Source organism: Alligator mississippiensis, chromosome 15 (genome assembly GCF_030867095.1).
Source record: "Alligator mississippiensis isolate rAllMis1 chromosome 15, rAllMis1, whole genome shotgun sequence".
In the NCBI taxonomy this organism is placed as follows: Eukaryota; Metazoa; Chordata; order Crocodylia; family Alligatoridae; genus Alligator; species Alligator mississippiensis.
This window is the reverse complement of record NC_081838.1, coordinates 16,529,507-16,549,571: the sequence shown is the minus strand read 5'-3', so window position 1 is coordinate 16,549,571 and position 20,065 is coordinate 16,529,507. Positions and strand designations below refer to the sequence as shown.

Below are 20,065 nucleotides of genomic sequence, written 5' to 3'. Positions count from 1 at the left end.
TGGGGGGTGTTATGCGCAGTCAGGCCCTGTCCAGAAGCAACCAAGTCCCAACAACCTCGCCTGTGCAGGGGACCACACAGCCAGCACCTGGAATTGCTCCTTGGACCGAGGCCGCCTTCCCACAACAGAGCTGGCCAGAGCAAAGGCTGCAGGGAGCGCTGATGCCGGCAGCTGAGAGGTGATGCCAACTCAAGCTGCAGCTCCCAGACAGGGCATGCACACAAGACGGGCTCTTGGCCTGCAGTGCCGGGCCTAGACCTGAAAGCCTGCTGCCTCCCTCTGTGCCACTCAGTCTCATCCTGCACCCAGGGCCTAGATGTAATCTCCCCCTGGCAGCCAGCCTGCCCTCCAACCCAGGGCTGAGGGACACGGGAAGCTCACGGTGACACAAATGCCCTTTGAAATGATCTGCTTCCCTTTGAAAACCCAGTCTCCAACACAGCCGGCGGGGACACAAGGAAATGGCCCTGCCCCCCACACCCCTGCTTTTCCCCGGACCCCTCTTACCTGGGCAGGTGAGGGTGCTTTTTACTGGCTGGTCTGTTGCCCAGGAGGGACGACAGAAATGGACACCCAAGACAAGGACGGTGCAAGATCCCAAGGTCAGCATTGTGGGGTGGGAGGGGGGAGAGAGGAGATAAAGGCATCAAGAGGCAGATGTGAGCAGGCGCTGCAGCTGCCGGCGCACCAGGGGAAGGGGAGCAAGGTTTGGAGCCCGAGCGCCTCTCTGCTCTACCCCTCCCCACAGGACCCAAACAGGGGCAGAGGAGCCAGGGCCCTGGCCAGGCAGCTCCTTCCCGAGTGCAAGGGGAACCCTCAGCCCTGGCCCCTGCTGCCAGGCACAACGGGACCCAGATGCACATCTGCGAGGAACTGCCCCCACCACGCTCGCTGCACCTGGCAGCCCAACGCGTCCAGCTGCCTTCAGATCATCGTGAGACCCCAATCCTGCAGCAACGCGGTGCAGGTTAACAGGTGGCAAGGAGTGCTGCTGAGTCACTGGCCCGTTGAAGTTAAGCACATGCTGGATCAGGGCCAAAGCCCTCCTGAGCTCTCCAAAAAGCCTCAAAACCCTGCATCTCCAAAGCAGCTTCTCCGAGCTCCTTGCAGCAGGTGGAAAGGAACCTAGGGGCCAGGGCTGTGCGAGGACCAGGCTGGCCGGGTAGCGAGGCAGTCTGTGCGGCTGATACCCTGGCTTGAAGTTACCCCAGGCACCAGCTCAGCAGCAGAGCAGTGACAAGAGTGAGGCCTCACCACCGCACGCCCTGAGCAATGGAGGTGGGCGGGGGAACGCAGCATGATGCTCCCGGGGCACTAACCGAATGGAGAGGGCAGCTATATGGAGCTGTGGAAGCCCCAGCTGTCCTGCAAGAGCCTTCCAGCTGTTGGCGTGTGCAGACACACACACACATGCAGCCCCAGCTGGCAAAGCCGAGGCCTTCCCATGGGAGCGCGGCAGCCTGATAATACCAGGGAGTCTGGGGACAGCCTGGCCCACCGCACCTGCTGCTCAAAGCAGGCAGTGGGAAAGAACCGAGCGCCTGCCTGTCCCATGCCAGCCTTATCTGAGACAAGAGTCCTGTGGCCATTTACTGTGTGTCCATGGGTGCAGACCAGCGGAGAAGCTGCCCGTGGGTCACTGTTCTTGCTCAGAGAGCCCTGGGCTGTGCGGGTGTCTGCTAGAGCAGTTCCCCCAGTACACCCAGTGCCCCCTGCACCAGATCCTCTCCTCGCCAGTTCCCCACAAGGCCTCCCTCTAAGACAAACTATCTCATCAGCCACTGACCTGACATACAAGCATGGGTACTGCCTCCCCACCCGCAGAGCCCAGCCTCAGCACCGAGATCCAGTGTTCTCCGACCAGATGCTACTAAACCGTGGGGTCCCGGCTGTCTTATCAGTGCACCCCTTGACATCCTCCTGGCTCACTTCATCCAGCCTGTGTTATTGCTCCTGTTCCCCACTGGATGAAGGGCACTGCCAAACACTTGTGCACCCTGGAGACTCGAACAAGTCTAAGGTCCCCTGGGTCACCCCAGGCTCCGCTGTAACTCAGCCAGGGCACCAGGTACCTTGACCCCTTCGCTGATGTATCAGTGCAGAGAAGTACTCCTGCTCCAAGGCTGCGGAGGCCTGGGCTGCTTGCTGGAAGAGCTGGTGGCTTCCAGCTCACCTGGAATCAAGCAGCACAAGCATCTCGAGTGGATGCAAAGGTGCCCGTTGCAATCCCCCAGCAGGAAGCATCTTGGCTAGTTGGGGGCACTGCTCTACTGGCACGAAGGCATCTGCAGCGGGGGTCACAACAAGTGAATGGACAGCTCCTCCAAGGCCAAGCTGGCGGGTAAACTGTGTCCCCCCCCCGACAGGTCTGCAAGGCCTTCCTGGAAGATGATCCCATGCCTGCTGCTGTGAGGTGCAAGGAAATGCAGATAAGGGGCAGAGTTGGCCGATCAGGCCTCACGGGTTAGGTCTGCACATGCACGCCTCGGTTCCCCCTCCCCCCCAAGATGCCCGTATTTGGGTGGCGAGAGCATGGGGTCCTAATTACAGGGGTGGCATTTTGAGGGTGCCGTGGGGGTGCACAGGGAGTGCTGCTGTTTTGATTCCAAGTAATTTCTCATCAGCAGAGAAGCCAAACGAGGCGGATCACTAGGCTGGGAGGGTGGCCGCAGAGCTGGCTGGAGAAGCAGCCGCAGGCTCAGCCCGACACGCCCCAGCAGCCGGCTCTCACCCCCTGTGTGCCTTCGTGTGCTGGGTACCACCGAACTGCCTGCTCGGTCAGGTGGCGTCCCCGGGCGGGTGCCCCCAGCCCAGGCGCCACCGGGGAGTCCAGTGCCCACGTCAGCAAGGGCGATTCTCCCTCCCTTCCCCCCCTGCCCAGCCCAAGGGACGGAAAGTCAGCAGCGTAACCCCAGGCTCTGCTGCTCCAGCAGATTTCCAGTATGAGATGCCTCCCTGAAACCACAATTATAGGCCCGAACGAGGCAGGGAGGGTAATTACCGCCCGTTCCGTCGGCTCAGCAATCCCTTGCCCCTCTCCCTGCCCTCCCCCCACCCCCCTTGGCCGAGTCAGAGTGCGCCGGGTCCATGTGATTGAAGTTTCCATCTGAGCCTAGCGTGTGTGGCTGGGTAGCACACCGGCCCATGACCCCTGCTCCTCAAAGCACCCCCAGAAACAATCCCCATGCCCTGAAGCAGATGGAGAGGCTGATGGAAGAGCTGTTTTCAAAGGCAAGGAGGTAGAAAAGCAGACGGGTAGTGCTTGGGACCGTGGTGCCCACACGTTCAGAGCCAGTGCCTTCCAGGCAGCACCAGGGATGAGTCAGCACCACCCGACCGGCCGTCTCTGCTGGGGAAATCCCAGGGTGTTGTTCAGGCCTTGTAGCCAAAGCACAAAAGGAACTGGAGTGATGCAAAGAAGAGACAAAGGAAAGGCAACGGCAGACCCCGTGTGCCATGCAGGGACTGACTCAGCCCAGCAGCCTGGCATGGCACAGCATCCCCACGGAGGGCATCCTGCCCGCCACGATGAACTCCAAACCTTTGGGAACTTGCATCTTTGCTCCATGCCTCTGCTCAGATCCTAATGCCTCCCGGTGTGGCTGGTCCTTGCTCTGTGCACATGTAGCCCCTAGCACCCAGGGTCTGGATCGCCATGCGCAGCTATAACTGCCTTAACAAACCTGTGTCCCAAGGGCTCTCCAGCACTGCTCAGTCAAGTGCTCATGGGCTCGCAAGTGCCTGGAATAGGGTCACTCTGGGGGTCTTCATTCAGCCTCCTCCCCCTCACGTACGCCGCATGATGCTGTCTTGCATTGCCTGGGCACGGCGTCCAGAGCAACCCCTGCCTCCTGTCCACGGGGAGTGAGCCTGGGGGGGAAGTCATCTCTGGGAGCCATGCCTCACTTGCTGGCGTGCAGCGGGAGAGGAAGGGGCTTGCAGGGGTGGGTCAGGGCAGCTGATCGCTTCCTTGGAAAACTGCATTTCTTTCCTGCCTCCACCACAGACCAGCAGACGAGAGCCCGGTCAGGTCCCTCCAGCTGACTGCACGCAGAGGGGGCAGCCCTGGAGCAGACAGAGGGCGATCCAGAAAAGCAAGGCCTGTGTAACTCTGGCACGAGGCTGGGGCACCCTCGGCACTTCCAATCCTCCCCTCTCTCTGCCTCAGCTCCCGATCCCTTCTCACTGAGGGGCAACGACAAAGCCAACGGGCAAGCCCAGGAGGAAATCAGTCATTTTTGGTGTACACACATGTAGAGGGGCCAAATGAAGCCTGCAGACACAAAAGTCACCTCCCTAATACGAGGGCAACCCTTGGCTAAAAAACGTTTCTGCTCCAAAGCACAAAGGGCACCGAGTCTTTCAAAGAAAGCATCCCCTGGTTTCAACTTAGGAGGAAAGTCATGCTGTTTTGCCCAGCCCTGCTCCCAGCGCCAGGCAAGTCGTTTCCTAATGCAAGTTCACAAAGAAATCCCGTCTGGGGCAAGCTCCCGCCCCAGGCACAGTTCAAGTCTGGCGAAATTAAAGCCAGTGAGAACAGGGACCCGGAGTGGAAATTGTTAGCAATTTCTAACCGCAGTGCCCAGCACGGGGAAATCTCCTTCTGCAGACATTCAGAGGCACGAAAGTGGAGTTAAGACAGTGGCCGGCATCCAGAACAGAGACACCTGTCAGGCTGCAGCTCAAGGAGGATGTTGCTAATGCCTATAAGACCTTCTTTAATGCCAATCTGCTGCTGTGAGAGACAGCCTGGTCCTGTGAGCTACAGCAGGCAGCAAGATGCTCCAATACTGGCAAGAGAAACAAGCAGAACCACCCAGCCCCCCCAGGTCCTAACCCCCACGCTGGAGAAGGGGTGCTGTCTGGAGAGTGGTGAGAGCAGTGGGCTGGGAGCCAGGAGCCTTGGGGGTGAAATGCCTTGAGATGAAAGCCCCGGTGGCCAGAAGCACGGCACGTTCTGCACTGTTTGCAGACAGCTGGCGTGAAGAGCGCGGGGCAAGCACAAATGCCAGCTCCGAGCTGCCTCGGCAGAGCCGGCCAGGTCCCATTCACACCGAGATGTGCCACACGTCACGTGCTCAAGCGGATTTTAAAATAGCAAACCTGACGTGGACTTTTCCGTCCCATTACTCAGCGCAGGTCTGGGCTCCGTTCTCTGAGGTTAGAGCAGCTGAGAGTCAAGCTCCGCGTGACTCATGGGCGCAGACTTCCAGAGAGCTTGAGGCCAGGTTTCCAAGTGCCTGCATCCGCTGCATGCTCGCTGCGCAGGGCTCTCAGATCCGTCTCTGGGGCTCTTCTCCAACAGGCCCAAAGCCATGCTGGGGACTGGTCTCTGGAGGAAACCGGCTCCCCCAGAGCTGTGATTCGGGCCGCAACACCCCTGTTTCATGAGGGCAGGGAGGACGCTCGGAAGCTGGTGAGATGCCGGCACCGTGGTACTTCTGCCGTCGTGAAAGGCTGAAGCATGTGCATAGAGACGGAGCCCTGCCCTGGAGGGCACTGCAAAGCGGTTATGATTTCAAGAGACTCCAACCTTCCCATCCCTGCTCGGTTCCCTACCCCCAGTGCGTGGCCACCGCCTCCCCAGTCTCTCGTGCTGGGGGGGGCTCAGCCATTCCTCCAGTGCCTGAGCCAGTGCCCTCAGCTTGCACTGACTCAAGGCTGAAGCACGCAGCAGGCCCGGGGCCAACATTTCCAGAGGGAAACATCCTAACTACCCCGAGCTGGCACCCACATGGAGCTGGCTGGGCCAGCACCCGGGGATCCTTCCGTGCGGGCCCTCCCCTCTGCTCTGTGCGTTACGACAGGGGTTTCTGGTCTGAGGTTTTTCTTTCTGGTTTCGGCTGTTTATTTTTAGCCCGATGACGGCCTCTTTCTCCAGAATTCTTCATGGAAGCATCCCTGCTTCCCGAGCCTCCAGGATTGCAACACTGGGGCCAGGCCCCACCACTGGTATGGGCAGGCCAAGCCTTGCTCCTGCCCCCGCACCCCTTGCAATCTGCAGCTCGGACGAGCCGTAGCTCCCAGGTTGCTCGCCTCGACTGCCCCAGGTATAACCCTTGGCAACTGCCCAGCAGAGAGGTCACGGCCAGACAGAGCCCATGAGCTTTCCTAGAGCTCATGGGGGATGAGCTTTCCGGGAGCTGGCTACGCTCCGGATCGCCAAGTGCGTTTTGTCAGGTTTCTACAGGGTGCAAAGCTCGACGGGAACGGGGCCCTGGGCACCTTGGCACAGTCCAGAGCAAGAAGAGATGCTTCCCCTCTAGAAATCTGCTCACGTAGGGGACCACTGACCCCTTGCCGGGCAAGGGCCCCTGCTGATCACAGCACAGCAGTCCCTCCATCAAGCCAGAAACCACCTAAGGCAAAGCAGCGGCTGCCATCTCGGGAGCTGGAGCGGAACAAATGGCGCAATTAAAAGATTAAGAGAGAGAAACAGGATCAATCCTCAAAGTGGGTCAGTCTCAGCTGTGGCTTTGCCAGGCGGGCCACTGAGACTGGGCTGGGGAGGGGGAACTCCTGCAAAACCACCTCCTTGGAGGACAAAGCCCTGTGCCCTGCACCGGTCCTGATCAGGCCTGCCTGGGCCTGCTCCTAGAAGCTGAATAGCAGAAACTCCCGGGTCCCTGGGAGTGCAGCTCCTGGGATCTTGCTCTGTCCACAGCCCGAGTCCAGGGCCATGCCACTCTTAAAGGCTGGGCTAGCAGCACCCTCTCCTCTTAAGGCTGTCTGAAACCACCCAGGACCGGCCTCGGGTTTCAGGTATAGAAACCTTTGCAAAGCTCAGCCCGTTGTGGCTGGATTGTTACGGGCTGGGCATCTGCCGTGGGCTGGCTGGGGAGTTTCTGCAGGGCGATCATGACCTAACGGGGTTGGCTAGGTGCGAGGAGACCACAGTCCAGGTTACATGCTGGTGATCTTTCCTTTGGCTCGCCTTAGTGCTCCTAAGCCTACGACTGGGCCTGCAGCAGCGTGTGCATGGAAGACACAGGCATCTTTTGCCACCCGGGTGAAAAGCAACCCCGGTTTGACCATGTTAAGAGCCTTTCGGGAAGAGAAATGGGTTTAGCTGTGCAGTCTCCCTGCTGACTCTGACCCTCCCAGCTCCCAGCACAGTTGCCCTCCAAGGAGCAAATGCAGAAGGCCATAGCTGCTCCAGGCCAGGGTGTTGCAGCAAGGGAAGTTGGGGTTAGATATTAGGAACAACTCTCTCACTAGGAGGGTGGTGAAGCACTGGAACAGGTTACCTAGAGAGGTGGTGGAGTCTCCATCCTTGGAGGCTTTCAAGACCCAGCTGGACAAAGCCTTGGCTGGGATGAGACAGTTGGGGCTGGTCCTGCTTGCAGCAGGGGTTCGGACTAGATGTGACCTCCTGAGGTCCCTTCCCATCCTTGTATTCTGATGCTAGGACCAAGACTAGGCAGATTTGGTCAATTCCTTTGAACCCACCCTGAGAAGAGAGCATTAAGAGGCCAAGCCAACTTTGAGGCCACCTGGATAACCCAGAGGCAGCCCTGGGGTGCGCCCACTGGAGTGTACCGTCAGTAATGAGTAGCGGGAAGCGCAGCAGGGGATCAAGTCATTAAAGGGATTCAAACCACTCACACGCAAGGTGGGGAGACGTGGCAGCAGCAGTGGTAATATCAATTCCAGTAAGTCCTGGCTTTCAAGCACTTGACTTTGCAGCCTTCAAATGTCCCACGAGTGCCACTTTTTGGGTCCGTTTGTTAAATCAGGATGGGCCCTTTGCAGCAGGCTGTGCTACTGCAGATATGCCGAGAGACACCCTTGTGCTGGGTGATGCCTTAAACAGCAAAGCAGCCCGGTGGCAAACTGACACAGCTCTGCTGAAACGTGGCTAGAGTCAGCTGGGAACACAAGCCTCACACAGCCCACCATGCCCCTGGCAGGACTGGCATGCCCACACCTCTCCAGCTAGCCTTGCTGCGATACCAGATGTGTGCTGCCCCTACAGAGATGCCCACCTGGCAGCACAAGGCAGCAAGAGCATGCAGCTCTCATCCCATCTGAAGTGGGAACACGGGCAGCCAAACTTGACCTTTGGGAGGGCAGGGAAGCAACACGGCCTAATGGAAGGGGCTGAGCTGGGACCTAGATCTCTGCCATCTGTTCCTGGCTCGGACACAGATTCGCGGCGTGAGCCTGGGTGGTCCAGGCATCACTGTCTCCTGAAGTGTTTGTGCAGCACCCCCACGCGCTGGGACCCCCCTCTCAGCTGGGGTCTAACAACTACTGCTGGGCAAAACTTTCTGCCCAGGGCACATGGGAAAGCACCAACGGGGGAAAATGACGGGGCTTGTTCCATGGGTCTGCTGTTAAATTGGCAGATGCCACTGCCCGGAGGAGGCTGTCATTATCTGTCTGGGTCTGCACAAGTGTGCACAGGCAGGCACCACTTCTGCCATCCACTCCAAGGGAAGCGCATCACAGTGAGGCACTGCAAGGCCGACAACTGCGACGTCCCAAAGCCCCTCCACGAGAGGGACAGGCCTCTCCCCTTGCCTCTCCACTGAGGACACACGGCGGCCTCCTGGCCTCTTTCCAGCACAGCCTTTCAGCACATGCTTAACGCCAAGCCCCGAGCAGTCCCCTGACACAAGTGTGAAGGTCACTCTGAGCTCTGTACAACTGCTGAAGCATCTGAACGACTGCCCCATCCCCTCCCAGCTGGTGTCATTACCGGCCTCTGCCTCAGGTCCCCGTGCGCAAAAGGGAAACGCGCTGCAACAGGCCGGGTGGGAGCAGGAAGGGACCTCGAGCATCCTGACTGCCAGCCCTGCTCTCTAGCCACAACCCAATCATCGCCTCCAAGAGCTGGAAACAGAAGCTGCTCTTGGAAGACAGGCGGTGCGATGCTACCTCAATTCCAGGCTTGCAGCAACCTCAGGGAGGAGCAAAGCCTCAGCGAAAGCATATCTTCCATGTTTCAGGGGCGTAGGTTGTAGCTGTGTTGGTCTAAGGACATAGGCATGGTCTAATAAAGGATACAGGATTTACTCAAAGAACTTTATCAGGCGAAGCATGGCACTCAACTCAGGTGCCAAGTGCACCAGAAATACCATAGCGTTCAGTGAGATTGTCACCCTGCAGCGGTCATGGATGGATACCAGCACTAACCAGGCACCAAGGGGATTCCCAAGCCCTGGGACCCTGCCTGGCTGCTCACCCATGCTCCCTCCTGTAACTGGAAGAGGAAGGAGACACCCCTATACCCACTTTTCCAGGTCAACCCTTCAGCCACACTCACACCGCCTGCAGACACAAGCTCAAACCACCTGCACCCAAAGCTTCCTCTCTCCGTGTCTAGGTGACGTGTGGCTTATGCCATACAGTCGAGCCATCCCATCAGCTCAAGTCAAAGGCCAGAGGCGCCGTCTGTCATTCAATTGGGTTCCCTGCAGCAGCTCCTATCCCAAATTACTTCACCAGCTAGGAAGAGATTTCATTTAGTAAATGAGACCCAACATCCCACCTATATTTCGCAGCAAACCAAACTCCAGTCCACAGACTCCGCAGTGACTCCTTTGCAACCAGCTGCATTCAAATGGAGAATTTTAATTAAATCCGAGAATTAATGCAATCAGCACAGCCGCCCTGGAGATTTCATGTCAGCCCAAATTCTGTTTATCTTACTGCCGTCCCCGTGTCTCCAGCTGTCCGTGTGGTGCAGATTTTTCTAATGGCAGCAGCAGCAGTCACCACCACTGGGGGAAACTGGAAGGCTGGGGACAGTTGGGTTGTTTAGTCAGGAGTACAATTTGTCAGCCAGTTGTGCTGGTATGACTGGTTATACTGGCAAAGCTGTTTCCTCTTCTAGCGCAGAAGCAAACTAGAGCAGCGTACCTACTGTCACACCAGTATAACCAAATCCATATGGGGCAGTGGTGGGGGTGGAATTGTACAGCTACACCCTTATAATTTAAGAAACACAACTTCTGTGCTTAGCTAAGGTCTTGCACTAGTCTGAGCCTCCGCACAGGCAATGATACCAGGAAGACTCCACACACCTACCTCGGGTTACACCAGAAAGGTCTGTCCCCAAGCAGACATGGTTTTCACATAACAGAAAACTCTGCCCAGGCCTCTACTAAGGCCACCCTTTTAGTTGGGTTAATTCATGCCCCAAAGACAAGCTCCTCTATCTTTGTTTTAAGTCGGGGACTCATGAAGGTCGCTTGCCACGCTCACATCCATACCCTACAAAGGGTGTTAGGGTCTGGCACAGGAAATGTCTGACGTGCCCAGGATTGGAGAAGCAGGGAGGCTGAAAGCCATACAGGAGGGGCTGGGAGCTAGGCAGCGTCCAGCGCTCAAGAGCTGTGCCCCAAAGGCTGAAGGGCAGGAGCAGAGGAGAGCGTGAGATGACGGTGCCAGCCACAGCAGGAGGTGGAGGCACAAGCCAATGCTGACGCCTTACAAAGGTGATGTTTGCCGAGTGCCTGGAAAAAAAGGAGCCTGCTGCCCAAACGATAAGTACCGGCACCAACGCTGAGTCTGCTCAGCCTAACAGGAGCGTGCGAAAAGCCCTGCTCACCCACTAGCCTCAGTGCGCATTGAATGTTATTCCCCATGTACACACACATGTGCAAACCCCCCGCCCCAGCACACATACCGTTCCCAGCAGACGGTGACTGCAAAGTGGCGCTGAATCATTCTGCCTTCTCCCATCCTCACTCATGATCCAGATGGTCCGAGCTGAAGGCAAGACCTATTCCAAAATGCCACGGCCCTGCACGTTGGTATGGATCACACGCATACTCGTTCCAAAAGCAGCCAATCCTCTCAGGGGCCCTGGAGGAAACTGCAGAGCGAAGCTCATGGGTCCAGGCTGGTTCACCCCTGACCTCCCCAGCCCGGGCCACCTCCCAGATGCTGGTGCAGCTGTTCGCTGTGTGCCCTGCTCCACCCTACACAGCTAGGTATCAGCTTCCACAGGCCAGTGCGTTAACAACAGGCAGTTTCACACCACCCTGTGACAAAACACATCACCAAGAAAGCTAACAGAGCCCGAATGGCGATGGTACAGAGGCTATGGCGGCAGGCACCTGAGAGCCCATCTACATGGGGAAGTCGTGGTGGGAAAAGAGCTGTTTACCTGGAGGGATGCAGCTTGGACGCACTGAACCATCAGCCACCACCATACTAGGGTGTCATAGGCTTTCAACCAAGCCCAAAGGGTTCTGCCAGCACATCACCACACCACGGTGCCCAGAGGCCATGGGGATGGGCACAACAGCCACGCCAAGACCTGCTCCTCGGGCAGGGCTCATTGGAAGCAGCCCGTGAGAGGGCCGGATTTGAGTTCCCCGCACCCAGCCAACGTAACAGCCAGAGCCAAGAAGCCGCTGGAGTGCGCGCCACATCTTCCAGTGCCGTACTCACAATGCCTTGTCCCAGCCTCTTCCACCCGGGACACAAGGGAACCTTGTTCTCTGCAGAAACCACTCCAAAAGGGAAAGAGGCTCCACGCCCTGTGCTGGCCGTGATGAATGGAGCGGACTCATGCAGACTAGACAATGCCCTGCCAATGTCACATCCATGTGGCTCTCGCCCAGAAGCGGGAAGCAATGCCGTAACGCAGACGACAGCGCACTAGGCAGGGACTCCGGCGGGCGGCACGGGGCCTGTGCCAGCGCAATGGGGCAGTTCCTCGCTGCAACTCGATCTGCCCGGCTTCTCTCCTGGCCACGCCGCAAACAATCTGCCTCTGTCCCTCAATTAGCCACACAAGTGGCTGGATATTTTCGGGCACAACGTGCCAAAGCAGAAGGCTCTGTCCTGCCAATGTGGGGGTTCCCCTGCTGCCCACGCAGGGGAACAGGAGTTGGTACTTCTGTCAGCTGCAGCACGGACACGCTGGTCTGTTTTGACCTCATGCGCTGAAACCAAAGGCCATCACCAAACAGCAAGCCCCAAAAGCCAAGGGGCACCAGTACCCACCTAGCACCCCTCTGGGGTGGCACCACATACGGCTTGGAGAGCTGCAGGCAAAGCTTCTTAGTGGCTGCATGAGGAAGGAGGGGAACTTGCTCTACCCTTCCAGGGAGCTCCAGGCTCATTTCCCCAGTTGCAGCAACGTTGCGGGTGGAGGGTCCACATCCCCATTAGCACACTAGGGAAACTGAGGCACAGAGAGATGTATTTGTGTTAGGTGTCTACATCAGAGATGGGGTTTGCTCAGGTCATCTGGACACCCCACCCAGGCAGACATAGCAAATGATCACCCCGAGAGAGGTACCCAGTGGAGAGACAAGTGCAGCCCAAGGGACAGAACAGAGACTGGGACTGTGCAGCTCTTTTTCCAGCTCTGCCACTGAGTGGCTGGGTGACCCTGGCTAAGTCACTTTCCCTCTCGGTGCCTCAGTTTCCCTGCCAGGAAGGCAGTCCAACCTCGCTTGCAAGGTGTTCTGAGAGGCAGGGAGGAAATCTGTTATCTCCATGAGTTCTTGCCTCTTACTGCCCCTCGTCCGGTCTCAGGGATGGTCTGAGGAAGAAACAAACCTACATTCAAGGCAGGAGGATCTTCAATCAGACAGCACAGGACACTTTTTTTCTTTAAATTTTAGTTTGCATCTGAGGCCAAATTAGCCAAAACTAATTCCAAATCCAAGAGTCCAGAACCATAAGTGGCCCTACTACTGGCAAACATCCTCCACCCGCAACTGGGGCTCCAGATGTTTCCAAAACCTTTGAAAGGCAGGCCCAAGCCTGGAGGCTTGGGGTTCAGATGTCCCCGAGTTTTGCTTGCCCTCAGCCATAAGGCCCTAGGAGCAAGCAAGGGAGGAGACTCCCATTTCCATAAACTGGGCTTAAAGCCGCTGTGTCTCGGCGGGTAGCGAAGCATGCTAGAAGAGCAGTTCTCCTGTGGAGCGGTTCAGGAAAACTGCCTTCTTGAACACAGATGCGTGGTATTTCCCCTGCCAGGTTAAGAAGCCACTACACTTGATCTGAGCCTTCAAGAGGTAGAGACAGGACAGCCAAAGGATGCACCTGGCAAAGGAGCAGCTATTTATAAAACAAAGCCCCTGGGGCTCCATAAGCCACAACCTTGATCTTGCAGCGAGCTGCACAAAGGCAGGCCCCGGTGCCCTGGGGAAGCCCCTTGGACCCTAAACCACCCCGCAGGGGTCTGCCAGTTTGGTTTTGCTCTCACAGCTGGCCTTGCATGGGCTTCCATGGCATTCTGCCTGAGTGCAGGGGTCTGCCAGCATGGTGCAGACCCAATGCACCAAAAACACCGCCATATCTGCAGAAGGTGCAGCCACGTGACACAACAGGGTGGTGGGGAAAAAGGGGCAACTTCTGAACCCAGCTACTGCTACTAGAGAAACACAGTCCTCTTTGGGCCTTTCATAGCTGGATGCCAAGCAGTGAAGAGTCTGATTTAGTCTTCCACATAACCACTCCCCTGGGAGGGACACTGCCCTGGAGGGACATAGCACTGAGGTGCCCAGGCTGCAGCTCCCCACCGCCTGCCATTGAGCTGGCCAAGCCAGCCCCACCAGCACTCAGCCTTTGGTGCAGCGAGCACTAATCTGATTTGCTGTGTGGAGCAGCGGCAGGCCACTTCCTGCAGTGATTTAACTCGTCAAAGGGCAGAGGGTGCATTGTGGACACGGCAGCCACTAGCTGGCGAGGAACTGAAAGCTGCAGAGCATACGAGGGCAGAAATCCTCCTTGCCCTGTCCTCCTCCTCCTCCTGCTGCAGAGACCTTTCGGCTGCTTAAGGTGTTCCCCATCCTGTCCCACCGCACAGAGCAGCACAGAAATTGGGCGCATATTGGGGTACAAAGACCACGACAAGAGCCAGATGTAAGACAAGCAAAAGTCCTTTGAACAGTGAAGGAACAAGCCTATTTCCCCATTCTATTTCTGGCCACACTTTCCCTTCTGCACCACCAACACTCCACTCTTTGGGGAAGTGCATTTTTCCCATGCAGACCAAAGCCCCGGCATTGGGTGGCATCACCTGGCTGCCCTCGGGCATGACGCAAACACAACCATGTCCATCCCAGAGACACACAGGGTGGCACAGAGCAGATGCTCTGCAGCTGAAAGGATGCTGAGCTGTCGGAAGAGAAGCTAACAATGTCTGCAAGGCCTGTGCAGAGCAGTTTGCCGTCTTGGATGGACAGTCCCTAGCGCAGTAAACCAGTGTCCAGGTGGCAGAACGTCTAGGTGAGCAGGTGGCAGGCCCCTCTCTGTGCCTCTCCTGGAGGGAACAGGAGCCTGTTACCGCCCAGGCTGGCAGATGTGGCTGTAGCGCTCATGCAGTAGTTGCTCTGGCTTTCAGCTCTGGAAATCCCTGTGCAGTCCCCAGTGCGCCAGCCATCATGCAGACAAGTGATCTTCCAGGATGCAACTACTTCAGGCCACAGGATGTGCCTTCTTTGATCAGAGGAAGTACATAACCCTCTGGTCAGCCCACATACATCAGCAATTGCATGTGTACACACAAGACTGAACATCAAGGCTGAATATGGAGGAAGTCCAAAGGTCTCCTTTGCCCAGGAGTGAAAATATTGTTGCCCCCTGCTCCTCGCAGTGCCAGGAAGGAGGTTTGGAGTCCCAGCTGGCTGCTGCCCACAGACCTTCTCTCACAAGCTTCTGGCTGGTGGCAGGACGAGGAGCTTCATTGCCTTCCGTCACAGGCTGCCGATGGAGGAAGGAAGGGTGGTTTGCAGCAGAGACCCCTGCTGCGCTGAGCACCTGGGCTTTCTGCTCTCTTACCAGGAGGCAAGGATTTACCGAGGAAGCCTTCTCTCTCCACTTCTGGGCTCCAGTGGGGGATTCCTGTGGCTACCTCTACTTTGGGGCCTCACCCTCCTACCCTGCGGGCATCTCCGACACCTCCAGCTCCAACACAAGCAAGAAGCCAAACGGCTGCTGGCTGGTTTCACCAAAGGGGCTCTGAAGATCTGCTCTGCGCACGTAGCCACTTGGAAAAAACTGAGCATCAGCCAAGGCACCAGAGCGGCCTGCAGACTTGCACATCCTAGGAGGAAGGTTGACTGCGCAGCCATGAGGGCTAGAAACCAAAACAACTTAAATTCTCCAAAATCAGACAACTCGGGCTCATCACCACGAATGATCTCCATGCCCAGATAATGGGTTGAGGCACAAGCCTGCCAACATAGGCAGGCCAGGTGTTTCTGCTGAGCGCACCCCATCACCTCCTATGACTTGCCCACCCTAGCACCTCCCTGGAGGGGCTCAGCAGCTGGTAGCTATGCTCAGCTGCCTTTAGAAACATGGCAAGGAGACCAAGGAAGAAAGAAATCTGTTAGGCTGTAAATACAATCTCCAGTCCCCAGCTGGCCAGGCCCCGCATCTGTCTAATCAAATTTTGTATTTACTTGGGAAAGGAGTGGCTGGGTTTGATGTAGCTCAGACTGGAAGTGGAAGATCATTACTGTTTTTAACAGCGAAGACTCATCAATGAAAAAACACAGCCACATCCCACAGCCAGTCGCTGCCAGAGGCAGTCTTCAGACACCCATGCTGCAGTGTGCCTCACCCAGACAGCCTGGGCTACCTCTTAATAATCGTGCCAAAAGGGATGGTGCAGGGGGAATCTGCCCCTTTCAAGACCAAGCAATTGGTCTTAAAAGGGGCACATTCCCCCTGCACCGAAACACAGCTTCAAGCCCTGGTAGGCACAAGCAAAAACCTTCTCTGCTTTGCAAGAAAGACCTCCCCCCCAGCACTCCCCCAAAGGGGTTTGCTTCTCACCTCTCATTCCTCTGTGGACATGTGCTGGTCTGTTGACATCCTCCATCCCAGAGGTTGCTTCACACGGAGGTGCAACTATCTCCAGCAGCCCCACACTTCTACTGAATGGGACCACTGCAATGGGGAGCATAACCCCCGCTGGAAAGTGTTTGCAGACCCAGGCCGTGGATGGACCAGGCCACCGAAGAGCACACAGTGCGCTCAGACATGACCATCTCTCCCCAGCCTCGATTTTTTTGCTAAACGCCCCGAATCAGCTCCCGCGTGGTAGAATTTAGAAATCCCAAAGCAAGTCGACGATCAAATCCGCCGAGCAGAGCTGAACAACAGAGAAAGCACGCGGGCAATAAGAATAAGTCAACCCGAGCACACAAAACACATTCAGATAGCTGCTTTCTATCCTGTGTCTTTTCACACCAAAGGATGTGAGAGAGGAGAATAAACACTTGGCGGAGAAGAATAAGTGGAGTGTTTTCTGCACGGCACCTCTGTTTTGAGCTAGGTTGGAGTGGGGAGGGGGTCCCTCAATGCCGATACCCTGCGTGCTGCCACATCCCCAAGCAGATTGCAAGAGGCCTGCCACAAAGCCCCAGAGACCCCGGCCAGGGAGCACCCATCTGCACCGAGATTCCTCCACAGGACCAGGGGAAGCGGCCCGAGGACTGCCGGCTCCATTCAGGGTGCAGGGAAGGCATCTGCCCTTCCAGGGGGGAGCGTGCTGGGGTAAACGAGGGGGGGACAAGGCAGGGCCGTATAGCCCAGCGACACCAGGATGTCATGCAAACGAGGCGGCCGGGGTCCGAGCAGGCCCTGGGTACCAGCCCCGGACTAACTTCTAAACTAGGCCCGGTCGCAGCCCACTGCAGTCTGCAGAGACAGGAACAGAGGAAGTCGAATGACGGGAAGGGAAAGGTGACCCAGACAAGGAACAGGATGGCAGGCTGCAAGCAAAAAAAGGATTCAAAACACAGCCCAGCGCACGGCAGACGCAGCCTGAGAGAGACGCACGCCGGGCATCCGGGGCCGCGCCCGGACCCCGACGCTTGTGCACCCCCCGACCCCCGCGCGTCCCCAAAACCATCCCCCGGGGCGGGGGGGCAAAGACGACCCGCGGCACCCCCCAGCCGCCCCGTACCTGTCCAGCGCAGCCTGTGGAGGCCTCACGCTCATGATTCCTCCGCCCGGTCCTCGCGGATCCCGAAATTCCCGGCTGGATCGGGGAGGGGGGAGACGGGAAGGGCGGGGTGGGGGGGGGCTCACATCCCCCCTCCCGGGAGGGGAACCTGCACACGCATGCACAGAGGCGGTTCTTGGCTTTCTTCCGCCCCCCCCCAATAATAATAATAATAATAATAATAATACAAGAAAAGGGAGGAGGGCGGAAAAAAAAAATCAATTTCCTTCCGACAAAAAGGAGCCGGGAAGCAGCAAGTCCATCTCGAGTTTGCTCCTCCACATCGTGCCCTTTCTCCCTCCCCCTCCTCTCCCGCTGGCTTCCAAAACAAATGCAGCGCAGGGAAGGGGGAGGGAAGACCAAAAAAACCCAGCCAGCAATCAAAATGATATTGCCAGAAAAAACCAATTTGCCAAGAACAAGGAGAAAGCAGCCAAGTCCCCTTGCAAAAACAACACAAGAAAGAAAGGGGGGGAGAGGGGGTGCATCCAAATGTGCAGGAGCCCCGGGAAACGGGGCCGCCGCCGCCCGGCAGCAGGAGGGCTCGGGGAAGCCGCCGGCCCGGCGCCCGGGGAGCCCGAGCCCGAGCGGCCTAATGCGGCCCCGCCCCGCGCTGCCCCCCACGTGGCCCCGGGGCGCCCCCCGCCGCGCCGCGCCGCGCCCCGCCCAGCCCCGCGCCCGCCGAGCCGCTCGCTCCGGGGCCATGCCCGCGGAGGGCACCCCCGGGGGGCTTCACCCTGCAGCCTTGCCCTGGGGTGTGGCTGTGTCCTGGCGTATTATTATTAGTATTATTATTTTTTACTATTTTCTTTTTTTTTAACTGCTGGGGGGGGTAATTGCTTTGCAATCAGCTGCGAGGGGTCCCTCCAGCGGCTGGAGCCTGCAGCAGCAGGGCTGCTCTGTCCCCCCCTAACCCCGTGGCTGTATTTCGGCTCCAGCCCCACGTAGGAGGTGACCCCCACCTTAGCTGAGCCCCGCTTTTGCTGCGGGGGTTAGCTGGCGGGGCAGGGAGGAGGTCGCGCCTCCCCTTTGCCCTGCTCTGCTCACATCTCCCTCCAGGCGCCTGGCACAGTGGGGGACAATACTCACCTGCTCCAGCCGGCAGGAGGGTTGTTGCTTCTCAGGCCTGACCCAAGCAAGCCCCCACGTCTGGCACCCAGTCCACACTCCATTGGGTTGAACCCCTTAATTAATAGGCTTGGAGACCCTCAGCTGCACCATGCAACACCTTAGCACCCTAGGGACCCCTTCCCAGCCCCTGCCTGAGCACGGCCTCACTTGGGCAGCATGAACCCGTTAACATTTTTTGCTGGCCGGGGACCAGGCCTGCCAGGCTTTTGTATCGCTTCAACAAACACCAAAAAGGTTTTACTCCCAAAGAGCCTCTTCCTCAGGGCCCCGTGGCACGGCTCGTCCTTCCCAGGCATGTGGGCAAGGGTGGCACTCGCTTTGCAAGTCCCTCCTGGCATGGCCTGCTTCACTTTTCTGTTTGCAGCCTGCGTGCCAGCTAGCAGCGAGCCCTGGAGCCGGCTCTGTGCAGCAATCTTAGTGCCAGCGCTGAGCTGTGCTGCTTGACCCCAGGAATTAATGGGGTACAACCCAGTACGCACAGGAAGCCATCTCGAGCTGCTCGCCTGTCCTGGGCCCACAGCTGGAGATAGTCACTGCAGCAATGGAGAAACCCACCTGGAACAAAGGCACTAGCATGAACCAGGAGGAGAGGGGGAGTTGCATGTGCCCGGGGGGCGGGGTACAAGACCTATGCATCATGGCAGGGGTATACGGAGTGGCCTGGCCCTGCCTTGCAGCCTGGCAGATCTGGCTGGGAGGTCCAGCACCCTCTGGGCACTGCCCTTCTGTCAGTGCTTGGGTTGGGACTGTGACTGCATGGAAGAAAAGAGTGCTTAACTGTGGCAAGCGGTGTCTCGAGGCCCTGAGGCCTGGAGATCAGCAGGGGAGCTGGACATTTATCTCTTCCCCAGTGCAAGGGTGGCCGGCTCTCACCACCTCATCCACCATCTGAACCCGTCACTGCTCTCAGACACTGGCCTGATGTCTCAGGCAAAGCAGATCCCTCCTCTTGCAGGCACAACAGCCTGGGCCTTTGTGGTCCACCCCCCCCACTTCTCATCCCCACGGCTTCAGCTACTCTCTGAATGAATCAAAAAATCACAGAAAATGAGGGTTGGAAGGGACCTTGGGAGGTCACATCTAGTCCAAAGCAGGACCAGCCCCAACTATATCACATCCCAGCCAAGCCTTTGTTGAGCCGGGCCATAAAAACCTCCGAGGATGGAGATGCCACCACCTCTCTGGGTATGAGAGGCATCACAGACCCTCTGAACTGTGGAAAATACATTGCATCCGAAACACCCTATTAACCAACCGATAAATAAATGCGGTTCTGCTTGGGCTGGGAACAAGGACAGCTAGATTTAAAAACCATGTTTTTGGGCAGGGGCAGATAAACCACAAGTACAGAAGATGTGTTCATATGTGACCTGCCTGTGTCTACACCAGGTGCTAAATCACACCGAACACATTTTAGCTAAAACAGAAAAACACGTTTCGAACACAGATCCTACCTCAGGCAGGAGGTCAGACTAGATGACCCCTCGAGGTCCCTTCCAGCCCCGATTCCAGCCCTCTGGGGTCACAGCCTGAAGGAGACTCTCTCAGCCTCTTGAGCAGGCCCAGCCGAGCTCCCCAAGTGCAAGCATCCGTGCCCTGCAGCCCACCTCACCCTGGCTTACATGGGCCGCATCCTGCTCGGTTCATCCTGTGCAGCCCCTACCCCTGAGGTTACTAGCGGGGTGCGGGAAAGAGGGTGTGTATCTGATCCACCACCAGAACCATGAGCCATGGGAAACATCTGCTAAAACCAGAGGTGGCCATGAGGGGGCACCCGTGCCACAGACAATTAATTCGCTCAGCTTCGTTAAGTCAGGATCTAGCACTTGGCCTGGGACCTCCGCATTATGCCTCGCTTGCAGGTACCACCACCCGCTTCAAGAATTGGATCCTGGACAATGAAACAGAGGAGGCCGCTAGCGCTCAGACCCTCCACGAGAAGAAAGGGATTCCCTGTAACACAGGGTCACAGCCGTGTCTGTACAGTGCCCGGTGCTCCAGGGTGCA

At 57.5% G+C, this 20,065-nt stretch overlaps 1 protein-coding gene across 7 annotated transcripts in view; it reads right to left on the bottom strand.

Annotated features, from left to right (window-relative positions):
* The window catches only part of ARHGEF11 (Rho guanine nucleotide exchange factor 11), a 39,772-nt gene extending 22,240 nt beyond the window's left edge, over positions 1–17,532 (bottom strand). For 5 of the 7 annotated variants that reach the window (XM_059718836.1, XM_059718842.1, XM_059718838.1 and 2 more), the window contains exons 1-2: positions 16,889–17,532; positions 508–540 (exon numbers count right to left, since the gene is read on the bottom strand). In XM_059718836.1, the coding sequence (XP_059574819.1) occupies positions 508–540; positions 16,889–16,923 (68 nt within the window). In that variant the 5' untranslated portion in view covers positions 16,924–17,532. The remainder of the gene's footprint in view (positions 1–507; positions 541–16,888) is intronic. The other 2 variants (XM_059718837.1, XM_059718841.1) reach the window with 2 other exon arrangements.
* Positions 17,533–20,065: the final 2,533 nt, after the last annotated feature.